At 41.8% G+C, this 14,903-nt stretch overlaps 1 protein-coding gene across 7 annotated transcripts in view; it reads left to right on the forward strand.

Moving 5' to 3' along the window:
• LOC145351783 (rap guanine nucleotide exchange factor 6-like) overlaps window positions 1–14,903 on the forward strand; it is a 360,268-nt gene that overhangs the window by 248,681 nt on the left and 96,684 nt on the right. For all 7 annotated transcript variants that reach the window (XM_080201415.1, XM_080201409.1, XM_080201411.1 and 4 more), the window contains exon 7: window positions 11,585–11,716. In XM_080201415.1, the coding sequence (XP_080057541.1) occupies window positions 11,585–11,716 (132 nt within the window). The remainder of the gene's footprint in view (window positions 1–11,584; window positions 11,717–14,903) is intronic.

Below are 14,903 nucleotides of genomic sequence, written 5' to 3' on the forward strand. Positions count from 1 at the left end.
AAAAAGGGGAATTAGAAGGGCGAAGAGAGGGCATGAGATGGCTTTGGCTGGTAGGATTAAGGAAAATCCTAAGGCATTTTATTCCTATATTAGAGGCAAGAGAGTAGTTAGAGGGAAAATTGGTCCTCTTAGGGACAAGAGTGGAGAGTTGTGTATTGAGTCGGAGGGAATGGGGGAGCTCCTGAATGAATGCTTTGCGTCGGTATTCACAAAGGAATCGTGCGGTCTCTTGGAGGGAGCGGAGGTTCAGTTGCAGGATATAGTTATTATGAGAGAGGAAGTGCTAGGGCTTTTAGGTAGCGTGAGGACGGATAAAGCTCCGGGGCCTGATGGTATTTATCCCAGGCTGCTTAGGGAGGCGAAAGATGAAATTGCTGGGCCTCTGGCGCACATCTTTGTCTCTTCTTTGGACACAGGTGAGGTCCCAGAAGACTGGAGGGTAGCAAATGTGGTCCCGTTGTTCAAAAAAGGTAGTAGGGATAACCCTGGGAATTATAGGCTGGTGAGTTTGACGTCGGTGGTAGGGAAGTTAATGGAAAAAATACTTAGGGGTAGGATGTATGAGCATTTGGAGAGTTGCGATCTGATTAGGGATACGCAACATGGCTTTGTTAGAGGGAGGTCTTGCCTTACGAATCCGGTGGAATTCTTTGAGGAGGTGACAAAAACGGTTGACGATGGGAGAGCCGTTGATGTCATCTATATGGATTTCAGTAAGGCGTTTGACAAAGTCCCTCACGGTAGGCTGGTAGAAAAAGTTAAGGCGCATGGGATACGAGACCAGGTAGCTAGGTGGATTGAGAACTGGCTGGGAAATAGGAGACAGAGGGTAGTTGTGGAGGGGACCTTGTCGGGCTGGAGGCCAGTGACCAGTGGTGTGCCGCAGGGCTCAGTACTGGGACCTCTCCTCTTTGTAGTCTACATAAATGACTTGGAAGAGGGCGTAGGTGGTGTGATCAGCAAGTTTGCTGATGACACCAAGATGGCAGGGTTGGCGGGTACGGAACTGGATTGTCAGGTGATACAACAGGATATAGATAGGTTGGTGCAGTGGGCAGATAGGTGGCAGATGGCATTTAATCCTGACAAATGCGAGGTGATGCATTTTGGACGGAATAATGCAGAGAGGAGCTATGTGATAAAAGGTAGGCCGATTAGGAGTATAGACATACAGAGGGACCTGGGAGTGCAGGTTCACAAATCCATGAAGGTTGCGTCACAAGTGGAGAACGTTGTTAGGAAGGCTTATGGGATGTTAGCCTTTATAGGAAGGGGCATAGAGTATAAAAGCTGCCGTCTAATGCTTCAGTTATACAGAACGTTGGTTAGACCGCATTTGGAGTACTGCGTCCAGTTCTGGTCACCTTACTACCGGAAGGACGTGGACTCTCTGGAAAGGGTGCAGAGGAGGTTTACCAGGATGTTGCCTGGCATGGGGGGACTGGGTTACGAGGAGAGATTGAAGAAACTGGGGCTATTCTCCTTGGAAAGACGGAGATTGAGAGGGGACATGATAGAAGTATATAAGATACTGAAGGGAATAGATAGAGTTAATAGTGAGAGACTGCTCCCTAGACTGGGTACGAACACGAGAGGTCATCATTTAAGGGTGAGAGGGGGGGGAGGTATAATTTGGAGGTGAGAAGAAGGTTCTTTACGCAGAGAGTTGTGGGGGTCTGGAATGCGCTACCGAGTAGGGTGGTGGAGGCAGGAACGTTGGACTCATTTAAGATGCAGTTAGATAGGCACATGAGTGAAACGAGAATGGAGGGATATGGTAGGGGCTATTAAATAGGGTTAAACCTCGGGAGACACCGGAAGGGCAGGCTGTATGATTAATATTTTTTGTCTTTATTCCACAGGTGGAGGTCCACCTCGTGTCAAGCGAGGGGCATGCACACGGTGGGTCGTGCGTGGGCTGCTCTTGGAAGTCCAGGAGTGGCCTAGTACTTCATGTCAGTGTGTGTGCTTGATCCTGGACCGGTAGACGGGCGCCGCAACAGCTCAGTGACTAGCACTGCTGGCTGTGCAGACACATGGATTTGGGCCTGTGTCTGTGGGAGTTTGCGCATTCTCCCTGTGGTTGCGTGGGTTTCCTCCGGGCACTCCGGTTTCCTCCCACACCCCAAAGATGTGCTCTTAGGCTAATCGGTTTTTACCAAATTGACACTATTTCTTCCCTGAATCTGACTGAGTAGGGTCCCATTCGTAGACATGCAGGGTAGAATAGGTGTAGGGTGATGCGGCGGCACAGGCTCGTTGGGCCGAAGGGCCTGTTTCCCGTGCTGGGTTGTTCTTTGTTCTTTGTTCTTTATAAAGTCTACCTATTTTTGCTTCAAAGCATACCTTCTAGATGTGCAGTATTCTAGATTTTTGCTGTAAGTTATTTTTCCACTGTGATGCATGTTTGCGAACCTAGTCATTATGATGAGAATCTGACCTGAGTGATTGTCAAAACAAAGGCCTTCATGACGTCCCTATCTGAATTGGTGGGATTGCAGCAGTAAATGTCAGAGGATTTGGGAAGACTGCCTGATTGCCTGACCAGTATTTTCTTTTCTTTTAATTGCCAGAGCTCCTGATTGCCCCTTTTTTGGCCACTATATGTAAAGAGTAGCAAAGCCTTGGCAGAGAGTACTACTAGATCCATTAACAGAGGATGCTGCAAAAATCAGGTCTAGCAGCACCTGGAAGGAGAGTCCGTTGGCTTTTCATCAGTATTTTGCTTTTTCTACAAGATCCATACTGGATTCCCTTCCTTTTCACCTCAGTTAATTCTCCTTCCTGGGCTGCTATGTCCAAGGCTCCAGAATGCAGTGATTAAGTCCTAGCGTTCTCTCTAGATAGCCCAAAACACTGCCGAAAAATCTGATTTGTGGTGAATGAGAATCTTATTTCCATTGTTGATTTAAGGCCTCTCTTTACCTCATTTGGTGCTACAGTGCTATCCCCTGTGTAGCAATGCAACTTCAACCAGCTGTGTTCGGAGCCTACTGTATATCCGCATTCAGCTTGATTGAGGAAAATGGTCACCAGGCTGATTGGTGCTATGATGGCTAGGGAGCGGTGGGTCAAAGGCTTGTCTTCCCTGGAATAATTCTTGCCCTAAAAATTTCCAAGGGTTTTTGAACTAATCAAAAAGAATGGTGCCAACTATAGTTCCAGTGCGCTTGGTAGACAATATGATTTCTGAATAAGATGTTTATAGGTGTGGTTTTTCCACAGCTTAAGGTCATGCAAACAGAAAGGAAGTAATTGACTGTCAGGCATTCGAGGGGGACCAAGCAGGTAGTGCAGGTGTTCTCTGAGTGCATCTTATTCTCCAAGCAGTATTTGTTTCTGAATACTGGTGAGAGTGATGGTTGCTCTGAGAGTGCAGCCAGAACCAAGTGCACAAAATCTTAAATGGCTCAGCCACAGCAGGGGGACAAGAGGAAGATTGGGAAACAGTAGTGATAAGGGCATTGGATAGAGAAATCAACCAATGTTTCTGTAGCTGCAGACGTTAATCTAGGATGGTATGTTACCACCTTGGTGCCAAAGTGAAGGATAGCACTGAGCAGCTTTAGTGTGCTTTGAGAGGATGAGGGGTGAATAATCACCATTCATGGAGCATATCAACACCAGCAACATAGATAAGAAGAGGATGAAGTCCTGCAGTTAGTCGAGGGAGTTGAGAAATAAATTAGCAAGTTCAAACTGAAAGGATATAGTACCATATTTCTCCTGATACTATGTACTTGTGAGTGTAACAGTAACAGAAGAGAACAGTTGAATGTGTGGCAAGGAACATAAGCAAGGGGTGTGGTAAATAAGGTTGGTAAACTCCAGACATAGATAGCAATGTGGAAATATGATGTGGCAATAATAAGAGCCCTGGCTGAAAAAAAGACAAGACTAAATATTCCTGATGGAAGGTTTTCAGGAAAGAAAGGAGGTGTGGGTAGTATTACTGGTTAGGGAGAACATCGCAATGCTGGAGAGGGGATATCCTAGAGGGGTGAAGGACAGAATCAATTTGATTAGAGCTAAGAAACAACAGAGGTGCCATCATCTCGTGGGAAATTATGGAAAGGTGCAAGATTATCCTGACATAGATTGGGATGGTAATGTGAAGGACATAGGGGGAGGAGTTTTTAAGTGTGTTAGAATTTTCTAAATTACAATGTTTCTTAGCCAATGAGGAAGGAGGGGTTGTTGAATCTGGTTCTGGGACTGAAAGTATGTCAAACGGATCAAGTGTCAGTAGGGGAGCATTTAAGGGGCTGTAATAATAGTATAGACTTTACGTTAGCTATGGAAAAGGACAAGGAGCAATAAAAATAATGAGTTGGAGAAAGGACAGTTTCAGTGGGGTGAGAACAAATTTGGCCCAAATAAATTGGAATCTGAGATTAGCTGGTAATAGAACGATGGCTGCCTTCAAAGAGGAGATAATTGAGGTACAATTCTCAGCCTTTTGGCTAAGATCAAGCATCGTATTAAGCCTAAAATGGGGTGAAATTCCTTTTCTTGTCAGTTTAGATCTTGTTTGTCCCTCATATGGAGACCATGAATTGGGTTCAATTGGAATTTGAATTTGGGTTTGGCAGCAGGCAAGGAATAGATTTGAGTTTGCCAACCCACTTTGAGCATTGGCTTTGTAACTTTAGGGATGGAGCAAAAAATTTTTAAAAAAAGAAAAGTAATAATTTTTGTACAGTTGAAGTATGTTCCCAGGAGAGGGAAAGTTGGGACTAACAAGTCTGGAGCTCCCTGGATGACAGTGATTGGGTAAGATGAAGTGGAAAAAAACATGTAAGTGGCAGATTTCATCAGATAGATAACACAGTTGAGAATAAATCTGAATTTAGAAAGTTCAGAGAGGAAATGAAAAAATAAATAAGAAAAGCTATGAGAGGAGATGGGAAACTAAAATAAAGGAAATCCAAAAGTCTTCTACCGAGATATGACTAGTAAGAGGATAGTAAATGGAGGAGTGAGGCTGATTGGGAACCTGCAAGGGGGTAAGAGAGGTATGGCTGAGATACTAAATTAGTACTTTGCATTTGTCTTTATCAAGGAAGAAGATGCTGCCAAAGTAATAGTGAAAGAGGGGTACATGAGAGATTGGGTGAAATCTTAGCAAGAAATGACAGTGTTGTTTCAAGTGAGAAAACTGGTGTGTTTCTCTCCAGAGAAACTGATTGGTTTTCTGTCCAGATGTTACCACATTCTGCCAAAAACAACTAAGAGCTATGTTTCACAGTGTCATTCAGGGAGGGCAGGGCTCAACATGCCAGCAAAACCCGGCTGCTTAGAGATCCGTGTGATATCTTTAAAGTGCACCCTGATCAGAATCTGAATAAACGTTCTCTTCTCCCCTCCTGCTCCCCTTCAATCCTAATCCCCAGCCCAACACAGAAGTCTCAGAGGCCGCACCCCATCCCTGATAATAGTCGGGACTTGCCAGGTCTTCCATCTGCTCCAGGGCACACTTAATTGATGTTCTCCACACACACACACACACACACACACACACACACACACACACACACACAGAGGATCTCACCCTTTGGCACAGATTGGCACTGCCAGGTTGACACAGTGCTAACCTGTGCCAGCACCGTTGCCTGGCCATGTCCCTTTACCCTGAATGACACCGAATTTTACAATCTCAGGGAGATCTCCAAGGCAGGTTCATATCTAGGTGAACTTGTTGTAAATGGCACTGATGTGATGGTACGCTGCACCCACCGAATATCTGGTTTTGGAGGGGAGGGTTGTCCCAGACAGAGTACTCGCTAATGTACTAAAATTAACTTTCTGCGGTCCTGCATAGTGTTTCACACCGCTGTACCGGCAAGAAGCCTGTAAGATCAGAACTCATAAATTCACTGATGTAAATTGTACTCTTCGGATTTTGAGCACTTTGTGCCATTTCCTTAGATGGAGTGTGTGGGCTCAAAATTACTCCCAATTGAGTGGGCTAAATTGGTAAAGAGGAGGTACTGGATAAGCTAGTTGAACCATAAGTTTCTATGTTGCCAAGACCAGATGAGATACATCCAGGGGTACTAATAGGAAATAAGGGTGGAAGTTGTGGAAGCACAGGCCATAATTTTCCAAGTCTCCTCAGATTCAGGGTTGTACCAATGGACTGAAAAATTGCAAACTTTATACTGTTGTTCATTAGTGTGTAAGGATAAACCCAGCAACTACAGTTTAGCCTCAGTGGTGGAAATGTTTTTGAAGCAATAATTCAGGACAAAATTAACAGTCACTTGTACAAATGCGGTTTACTTAAGAAAAGCAAGCACACATTTGCTATAAATAAATCATTTTTATTTGAGTTTTTTGATGAGGATCTATTTTTTCATATGGTGCAAAGTTTTCATGTAAAAAGAAATGCTAAGTTTTCCGTGAAGAATCATATTCTTATACCATTCTCAGTCTGTGTGAAGTCTTGTTATGATTTTTCAAATTTGTCTCAAGATTGCAGATTTACCTTGCCAAAGTCTGCATTTTTTGTCACAAAATCGCATTTATATTTCCCCTTGTATTATGCCAGCTGTCAAAGCAATCTTGCAGATGCTGTTTTTCATTTCCATGACCAATAGCTGACAAAAAGAACTGAAAATATTCTAACTATATATGAAGTCATCTTGGGTATAATGAGCAAAATGCCTACTTTTAAATAGTAAAAATGACAAAAAAGACATAAATTAATTTTTAACTTGCTAAGGTAGGCTTCATAGCCAGTGGCTAAATATTGTTTATGCTATATAGCACTGTAACTGCCATACAACTAGCTCTGTCCGCTTCAGCATTTCAGATTTGGTCACACTGAGGACTTTTAAGAGAATAATTACACTTTTTCATATTTTTTCTTGACCATTTCCTTCATCGCTTTTACCCTTCCTCCCCTTTGCTAAAATACACTCCTATCAGTATGTTGTATCCTATTCATCTGCGAGTGTTGCTAGTGAACGTTGGCTGGTCACTCAGTTGTAGGGATGCATCATGGCTGAAATCCAGTTCTTGCCTGATCTTCGCATATAGTTGTTGAATAGTGGTTAGGGTTGAGAATCATGCTTGATTATCCTCAAAGTTTAGAATCTCTACTGCTACCCTAGTTGAGTTCAATTAATGCAGCACAGTCCTGGAATGTAGTTTGGGAATCCCCCCTGGTTGCTATGCCTTTGGTGTACACCTTTGCTGAGTGACTGCGAAGAGGCTAAAACAAAATTTTCACCTCACAGCAGGCCCCCTGTATTATGGGTTTTTTTTGTGTTACAACACTGGTTTCCTCTGAAATATTTGAGCCAGATTTCTCAGTCAGGAATAAGTGATCACACTTATCCCTAAAGAATGCTTTTCAAAAGAACCAGCAATTTCTGTGGCGTGGATTAAATTTTCCCTGAAGTTACTTTCATCTTGTGGGCAGTACCAGGGACTTCCAATCCAATAATAGATGTCATTGAGCAAGCTAAATAGCCAGTTATTTACTTAAGTTTTTCATTTATGAATGTGGGCGACACTGGCTAGGTCAGCATTTATTGCCCATCTTTAGTTGTCCTTGAGAAGGTGGAGGTGAACCTTTTCCTTGAAGTGCTGCAATCCCTGAGATGTAGATACATCCAGGATTTTGATCAGCAATGGTGAAGGAACATTGATATATTTCCAAGTCAGGATGGTGAGTGATTTACATAAGAACATAAGAAATAGGAGCAGGAGTAGGCCATCTAGCCCTTCGAGCCTGCCCCGCCATTCAATAAGATCATGGCTGATCTGTCATGGCTCAGTTCCACATTCCCGCCCTCTCCCCATAACCCTTAATCCCCTCGCTTATCAAAAACCCATCAACCCGCGTCTTAAAAATATTTAGCGAGGCAGCCTCCACCACCTCAACGGGCAGAGAATTCCAGAGATTCACCACCCTTTGAGTGAAGAAGTTCCTCCTCAACTTCGTTCTAAACCGCCCCTCCTTTATCTTGAGGCTGTGCCCCCTAGTCCTACTGTCCTTTCTGAGCGGGAAGAGTCTCTCCACCTCTATCCTAAGCATCCCATTCATCATCTTATACATCTCAATGAGACCTCCCCTCATTCTTCTAAACTCTAACGAGTACAAGCCTAGTTTATTCAGCCTCTCCTCATAGCTCAACCCCCTCAACTCCGGTATCAGCCTAGTAAACCTCCTCTGCACTCCCTCCAAGGCCAAAATATCCTTGCGTAAGTACGGCGACCAAAACTGCACACAGTACTCCAGCTGCGGCCTCACCAATGCCCTATACAGCTGCAGCAAGACCTCCCTACTTTTATATTCAATCCCCCTCGCTATGAAGGCCAGCATCCCATTAGCCTTCCTGACCACCTGCTGCACCTGCAGGCTGGGTTTTTGCGACTCATGCACAAGGACCCCGAGGTCCCTCTGCACCGTTTCCTGCTGCAGTTTTTCGCCACATAAGTAATAGTCCTTCCTACCATTATTCCTACCAAAGTGGACCACCTCACACTTGCCAACATTAAATTCCATTTGCCAGTTCCTGGCCCATTCGCCTAGCCTATCTAGATCCTTCTGCAGACTCTCCACACCCTCCGCGCAATTTGCCGTTCCACTAATCTTGGTGTCATCAGCAAATTTCGACACCATACACTCGGTTCCCTCTTCCAGATCATTTGGAGGGGAACTTCCTGGTGGTGTTGTTCCCAAGTATCTGCTGCCCTTGTCCTTCTGGATAGTGGTGGTGTGGGTTTGATAGGAGCTGCCTAAAGAGCTTTAGGTAAGGACAGACTTTGAGGAATCGGGGAGGGAATGACCACAGGACTCCTAGTCTTTGACCTGCTCTTGTATTTATGCAACTAGTCCAGTTCACTTTCTGGTCAGTGGTAACCCAGGATGTTGTTTGATAATGGGGGATTCGGCAATGGAAATGCCATTGAATGTCATGTGGCAATGGTTACATCCTCTCAGTTGGAGATGGGTAACTGCCTGATACTTCTGTGGCATGAATATTACTTGCCACTTGTCAGCCCAACCTTGGATATTGTCCAGGTAATGTTGCATTTGGGCATGAACTGCATCAGTATCTGAGAGGTTGCAAATAATGGTGAACATTGAGCAGTCATTAGTAAACATCCTCACTCCTGACTGTATGATGGAAGGAAGGTTATTAATGAAACAGGGGAAGATGGTTGGGCCTAGGGCATTACTCTGAGGAACTCCTGCAGTGATGTCCCAGAATTGAGATGCTTGACCTTCAGCCACCATAATCATCTTCCTCTATGCCAGCTTCAACCAGTGATGGGTTTACCTCGATTCCCATGGACTCCAGTTTTGCTAGGGCTTCTTGATGTCATGGGCAGCCACTCTCACATCATTCCAACAAATCTAGAAGTGAAAATCGCTGATTATCTATAAAATGGCTTAAAAAAAGGATAGTAAAACAAAAATTGGGACATGCACATTGTTACAGTAGAATCTGAAATATTATAAACTTTAAAAAATTCACAACTTTGAATTTTTAAAATCATGATGAAAATTAATATTCTACAAATATATCATTAGTTTCTCAGGGCCAGAAAAATGTTTAAGCAATAGTTATGTGCTTGGCACACTATTAAAACTCAGCTGCACTTTATTCAACAAATTTTAACTTTTTCAAGTGTTTTTACAGCATAAAAGTGTAGTTCTTGTCAAAAGACTTCACAGAATGTCTACCTATGGGGATTTCAAGAGCCCACCCTGTGGAAAAATAAGAAATCGTTGACATATGCGCATGTGCATTAAATTGCTGCCAGTTTTATGGTTGTAATGAAAGTGAAGCTGACGCTTTCACTATCAGTTGTGTTGTTGCTGAGAATTTATTGCTTTTGTGAACCTTTTTCATTGTCTCTCACTCTTGCTTCATTTTTTAGAATTTGTTTATTTTAATAATTTGAGCTTTCCTCTTAGCTTAAATCCTATTGAGAGTTGTTGGTGGTTGAACTTTGTCTTTCTGCCTGCCCTCCCCTCAGCATATGATTCTTTCTCACCCTCCGATAATTTGATAGGTCCACTTGGTCCCCTTTCCTGCTCTTCATTTTCTCTGCTTTTTCTCTACATGTAGGTTAGAATTTTGCAAGAGTAAAGAAAAAGCAAGAAACAAAAATAAAAATGTTTATTTTTGTCTATTTCCATGTTTGCTCATCAAAACTGGATATTTTTTGGAGGTTTGAGTAATGGCCTCATTGTACTTTAAAGGACTTAACATTTGTTTGTGCAGCTGTTCATGTGTCCTATTAGATCATATTATATGGTTTTAACATTTCCATTCAGACATGTAAATTCTTGGTGTTGGCTTTTGATTGTTATGGAAATGTATTTTATCCAGTTAGATACTCACATTTCATACATCTATTCCAGGTTAATCTGCCCAAGGTTTCATAGACAATCTTTTTGGTGACCTGTTTTCGCATGGAAAAATGATGTCCCAACTTTTGGAGCGGGGGGGCAGTCCTATGTACCACAACTAGATACGTTTATAGAACCAAAGAAGACAGTTTGATCCATTCTGTCTGTATTAACTCTTTGCTACAGATGTAGAAAATTAGTTAATAGCTATTTGGATCAGAAAAAGATAATTATTAGACATAATTCCATAATTTGGAATGTAGCATTTTTGCACTGAACCATTCCCAACTCAGCATTGTAATTCAAACGAAAGTTCCTGGGATCCTGGGCATTTATTATTTTAAATGCACGTGATTCATTGTTGAAATCCAAATACTTAAATTTTGCATCACCCAAACATTGCATGAAGATTTTCAGACGTACTAAAATTCTTTGGCTGTTTGAGCTTTATTCCCCATGTAGTTTCCCAGCTTCGAGTGATGCTCTGCACGCCTATCATCAACTATTATCTGCCTTCTGTTGTCCGTTCTGCATTATTTCCTTTCTGTGTTTCTGGCTGAGTTGTACTTGTGCTGTTTTGAATTTTCCAACCTTTGAAGATTGGACAAGTCTCCTCCTTTATTGATTCTCAGTGATGATTTAGGCTCATAAATCTACAAATGAAGGAGTTGCTTTTTTTAGTTACCCCAAATCAAAAACTGAAACCAGTAGCAGCACAAATACCAGCAAGTCAGCAAAAGACATAATAGGAGTTTGTAAGATGGATGTCACCATGGCTGTAGTTTGGACAACTCAGATATGGACTTTTCTTTATTTCTAGCCTCATATTCTTATAATCTTTGCCTCAACGGAGCAGCACTTCTTTTCAATTTTGAATATATTAGCAATGTTGATTTTTGATAGCTTATTTTTTGCTAGTTCTACAGACCAAAATATTCTGCAATACAGCATGATTTTTTATTTTAGTTGAATTGGTATCTTGCATGCAAATATCTTTATCAATAACACATGCAATAGAAGTGCACACAACAACACTGAAGTATTACTTAGTTTTTTCCTAAATCAAATGCCCTCTTTGCAAAGCCCTAGATCATTTTAAAAGACTATTATAAAGTTCAGCAAGCATGTCTAAAAGTTTTTAATTTATGTTTTTGGTTCATTTATCAAATTAATGGATTTTTTTTCTCCCCTTCCTCCTCATAATTTTTACAGCTTCCTGCAGATCTTTCCAAGATGCACCTCACAGACAATCCACATCCACAGGTGACACATGTCCCTTCCAGCCAGTCCGGGTGCAGTATTGCCAGTGACTCTGGGAGCAGCAGCCTGTCGGATATCTATCAGGTAATGTTGCAATGAGGAGAAACATATAATTATTAATCTTTTAGTAATTATTCACAAAAACACACCATACAAAGTGCATTTGTATTTATAAAACATTTATATAAAATCCCAAAGCACTTCACTGATAAGCATGCAGAAAATGGATGTTGAGCCAGGAAAGAAGAGATTAAAAAGGTTGACCAATATTTTAGTCAAGGTGATAAGCTTTTAAAAGAAAGAGAAAGGTACAGGAAAGCATAACAGTGTAGAGACAGAGAGCAGGTCTGTGGTGCTTGAAAACCCTGGTTACATTGTAGTGTGAAACTATGGAGGAAGATGCACAAACGAAGTCAGAAATATCGAATACAGAATGAATATAGATCTGGAGAAACTTGGAATTGGTACAGGCAAGAGGAATTTAAAGGCCCCATGCACTTTTTTGACTCCTGGGAGGTGGAAGTGGTTGGAAAACCCACCAGAGGCAGGCATGGGCCTCCTTTGCACCTTGTTAATAGGATGCAGATGAAGACCCAACAGCCTACGCCAGATTCTGTATGATGCCAGCGGGAAAACAGGTCAGCATGAAACATGCTTGGAACAGTGTGGCATGCAGATGTTGAGACTCAGCTGAACAATGTCTGGGGCTGCTGCTGGTGTTTGAAATGAGGCTGCCAGTAACCTGGACTCCAGGACAGCATAGAAATGGGTTGGGGAGCATCAGCACGCGGACCTTCCAGATTTGCTGCCCAGCAGGGGGTCCATCTTCAGCCTCAGAATGTTCCTAAAGATCCATCTTCATTCTCAGCATGTCCATCTTCTGTCTGAGTGCTCTCAGAGATCTGTCTTCATTTTCAAGCAGTCCACCTTTCTTCAACAGTGGACCAGTGATGTTGGGTGTCTTTTCAGTAGGGCACCTGGGCGCCATAGAGGATTTTGCGCCATCCAGGCCTGCTTTGTCATTGCATATGGTGTAAGATACTCAGGTGCTCAATTAATGAGGTCGGACCAGAAGTTTTGGTGTGTCTTGCCACCAGCCTCCACAGCACGAAACACTCCATGTTCCTGCTCCTGTCACGGCACTTAAATCTCAAAATGAGTGAATTCCACCCCTGGCATTAGCACTACCAATTAGACAACACAGTCAAGTCCAGAGTAAACCTCCTATTAGCCTCAAGCATAGAAAAGCTGTCTTTCCATTTGAGTATTTGTTTTTCCCATTAACCATTGTATAATGTCATTCAATGAAATAGCCAACTGGTGCCACTTGAGGAAAATGTATTTGCTATTGGGTTATATACATCATTACATTTAGGATCCTTGCAGCTAGCAGGCATGGGAAGATTCTCATTTTTTTAGCATATGAACAACTGGGGTAGAGTCATACCACAGCTCAAAATAGGCCCTTTGGCCCATTTTATCTGCACTGGCCACCAAGCAGCTATCTGTTCCAGCACTCGTCCATAGCCTTATATGTCATGGTGTTTCAAGGTGCTCATCTAAGTACAAATATCTGTTCTACCATTCGACATGTGCAGTGCCATCGTGTAACTCCCATTGGTGTTTTGTATTGCAGGTGCATTAAGTTTAAGATATTGTAATGTTGTGGTGTTACCTCCTAATAGAGAGCGCCAAGTAAGTTTAAATAAAATGAGCAAAACTGGCCTTGTTCTGAAGAAATATTTCTGAAACCCATTGATTGCAAATTTAAGAGGAGGGGAGAGTTTTTGTTCTCCAGTAGGATATGTAGAAGCAAACATTTGATGAGGTATTAGCTTAAAATGATAAATGAGAGAGTTATTTTAGACAGAGCAAGTATTTTACTGACCGTGAGCAAGTTGATTTTTGACATTGGTCAAGAGAATGTCAATAATTATGATGCAATCTTTAAATCTGTTTTATTTAAAATGTCAAATCGATATTTGTTGAAATAATGCATTGCTAGCTTAAAGAATCTAAAATGCCACTGTAACCTTTAGAATTATGCCCTGACATTAGCTATAATATCACATTTGGATAAAGATTTCTGATTTGTAATCTTTTGTTCACAAAGACAACTTATTGATTTGGAGTGTTTAAATACTTTGGATGATGTAGTGTTCTAGCATATATTAGATATAAGTGGTTTTACTCTGAATATTACCACCAGCAGCATGCTTTGCTTTTCTTTAGCACTGGAGGAATGAATTTGTGGTACGTTGCTGTGTGTTCAATTCTAGGGAGCCTAGTGACCAAGTGTTACTGTTAGAATTGTGTGTGTGGTACTGATTGAAAGATGTGGCACCAATTGTGGCTATTTGTTGAAAGTAGTGCTAAGCCATAATAGTTTGAGATAGACTGAGTCCTAAGTCATGTTCGTTTCTGTGGAAGTAGGAACCCACAATTAGGACTTTCCTCAATTGAATATTTTGTAGATTCTTAAAAGAAATGATACATATGGTGATGCTGGTCAGCCTCAAGATTCTTTTGTATAATTAGAATTTTCACCCAAGGTGACTGTCTTTTTCCGTTGCTCCAACTACCAAGCTGAATGCATAAAAGAAATCACTCATGAAATATTACTGTGGACATGATTATAGTGACTACTTGAAGTGGCCACCTTTGAGTACTATAACCAGCATTTGAGCTGCCATATGATCCACTTAGACATCAGAGTAATCTTTCGTTATTGCTGTGCATGTATCTATGTGTGTAAGTAAGGATTAAGTAATTATAAAATACTCCTTATCTTCTATTTTGAAATCTAAATTTAAACAGGAGTCTGTGTAAAATTGGGCACATTGTTGAAGCTAAACCTGCTGATTACAGTACCTCTGGCAACATGTGCTGGTAAAGTATCTTTAAAATGGCTTCCAAAGCTAGACAGGCAAATACAATGGAGAATTAGAATTAAGGCTGTGAGCCACTCAGAATTTCAATAAGCAGGAAAATCCAGTGGTTCTATACCACTAATTGTAGCCTATTACTTTAGCACAGGATGGAACTTCATAACTCATTCATAGAAACAAATTCTTCTCCGTGTTAATATATAGGAGTGGTGTAACATATGAGTACTCAAATTAATATAATTGACATGTAGTAATTTACATTGCTGAGTTTTGTTTTTCAGTCACTGTTTCTGTTCCCCCTCCCCCTCCCCTGCAAACATGGCTTTCTATTCCTCCATTTTGCCCAAATTGTGGATGCATTTGAACCTAATTAACGCAAGCGA

Source organism: Carcharhinus amblyrhynchos, chromosome 13, assembly GCF_965287045.1.
Source record: "Carcharhinus amblyrhynchos chromosome 13, sCarAmb.v2.hapA, whole genome shotgun sequence".
Lineage (NCBI taxonomy): Eukaryota > Metazoa > Chordata > Chondrichthyes > Carcharhiniformes > Carcharhinidae > Carcharhinus > Carcharhinus amblyrhynchos.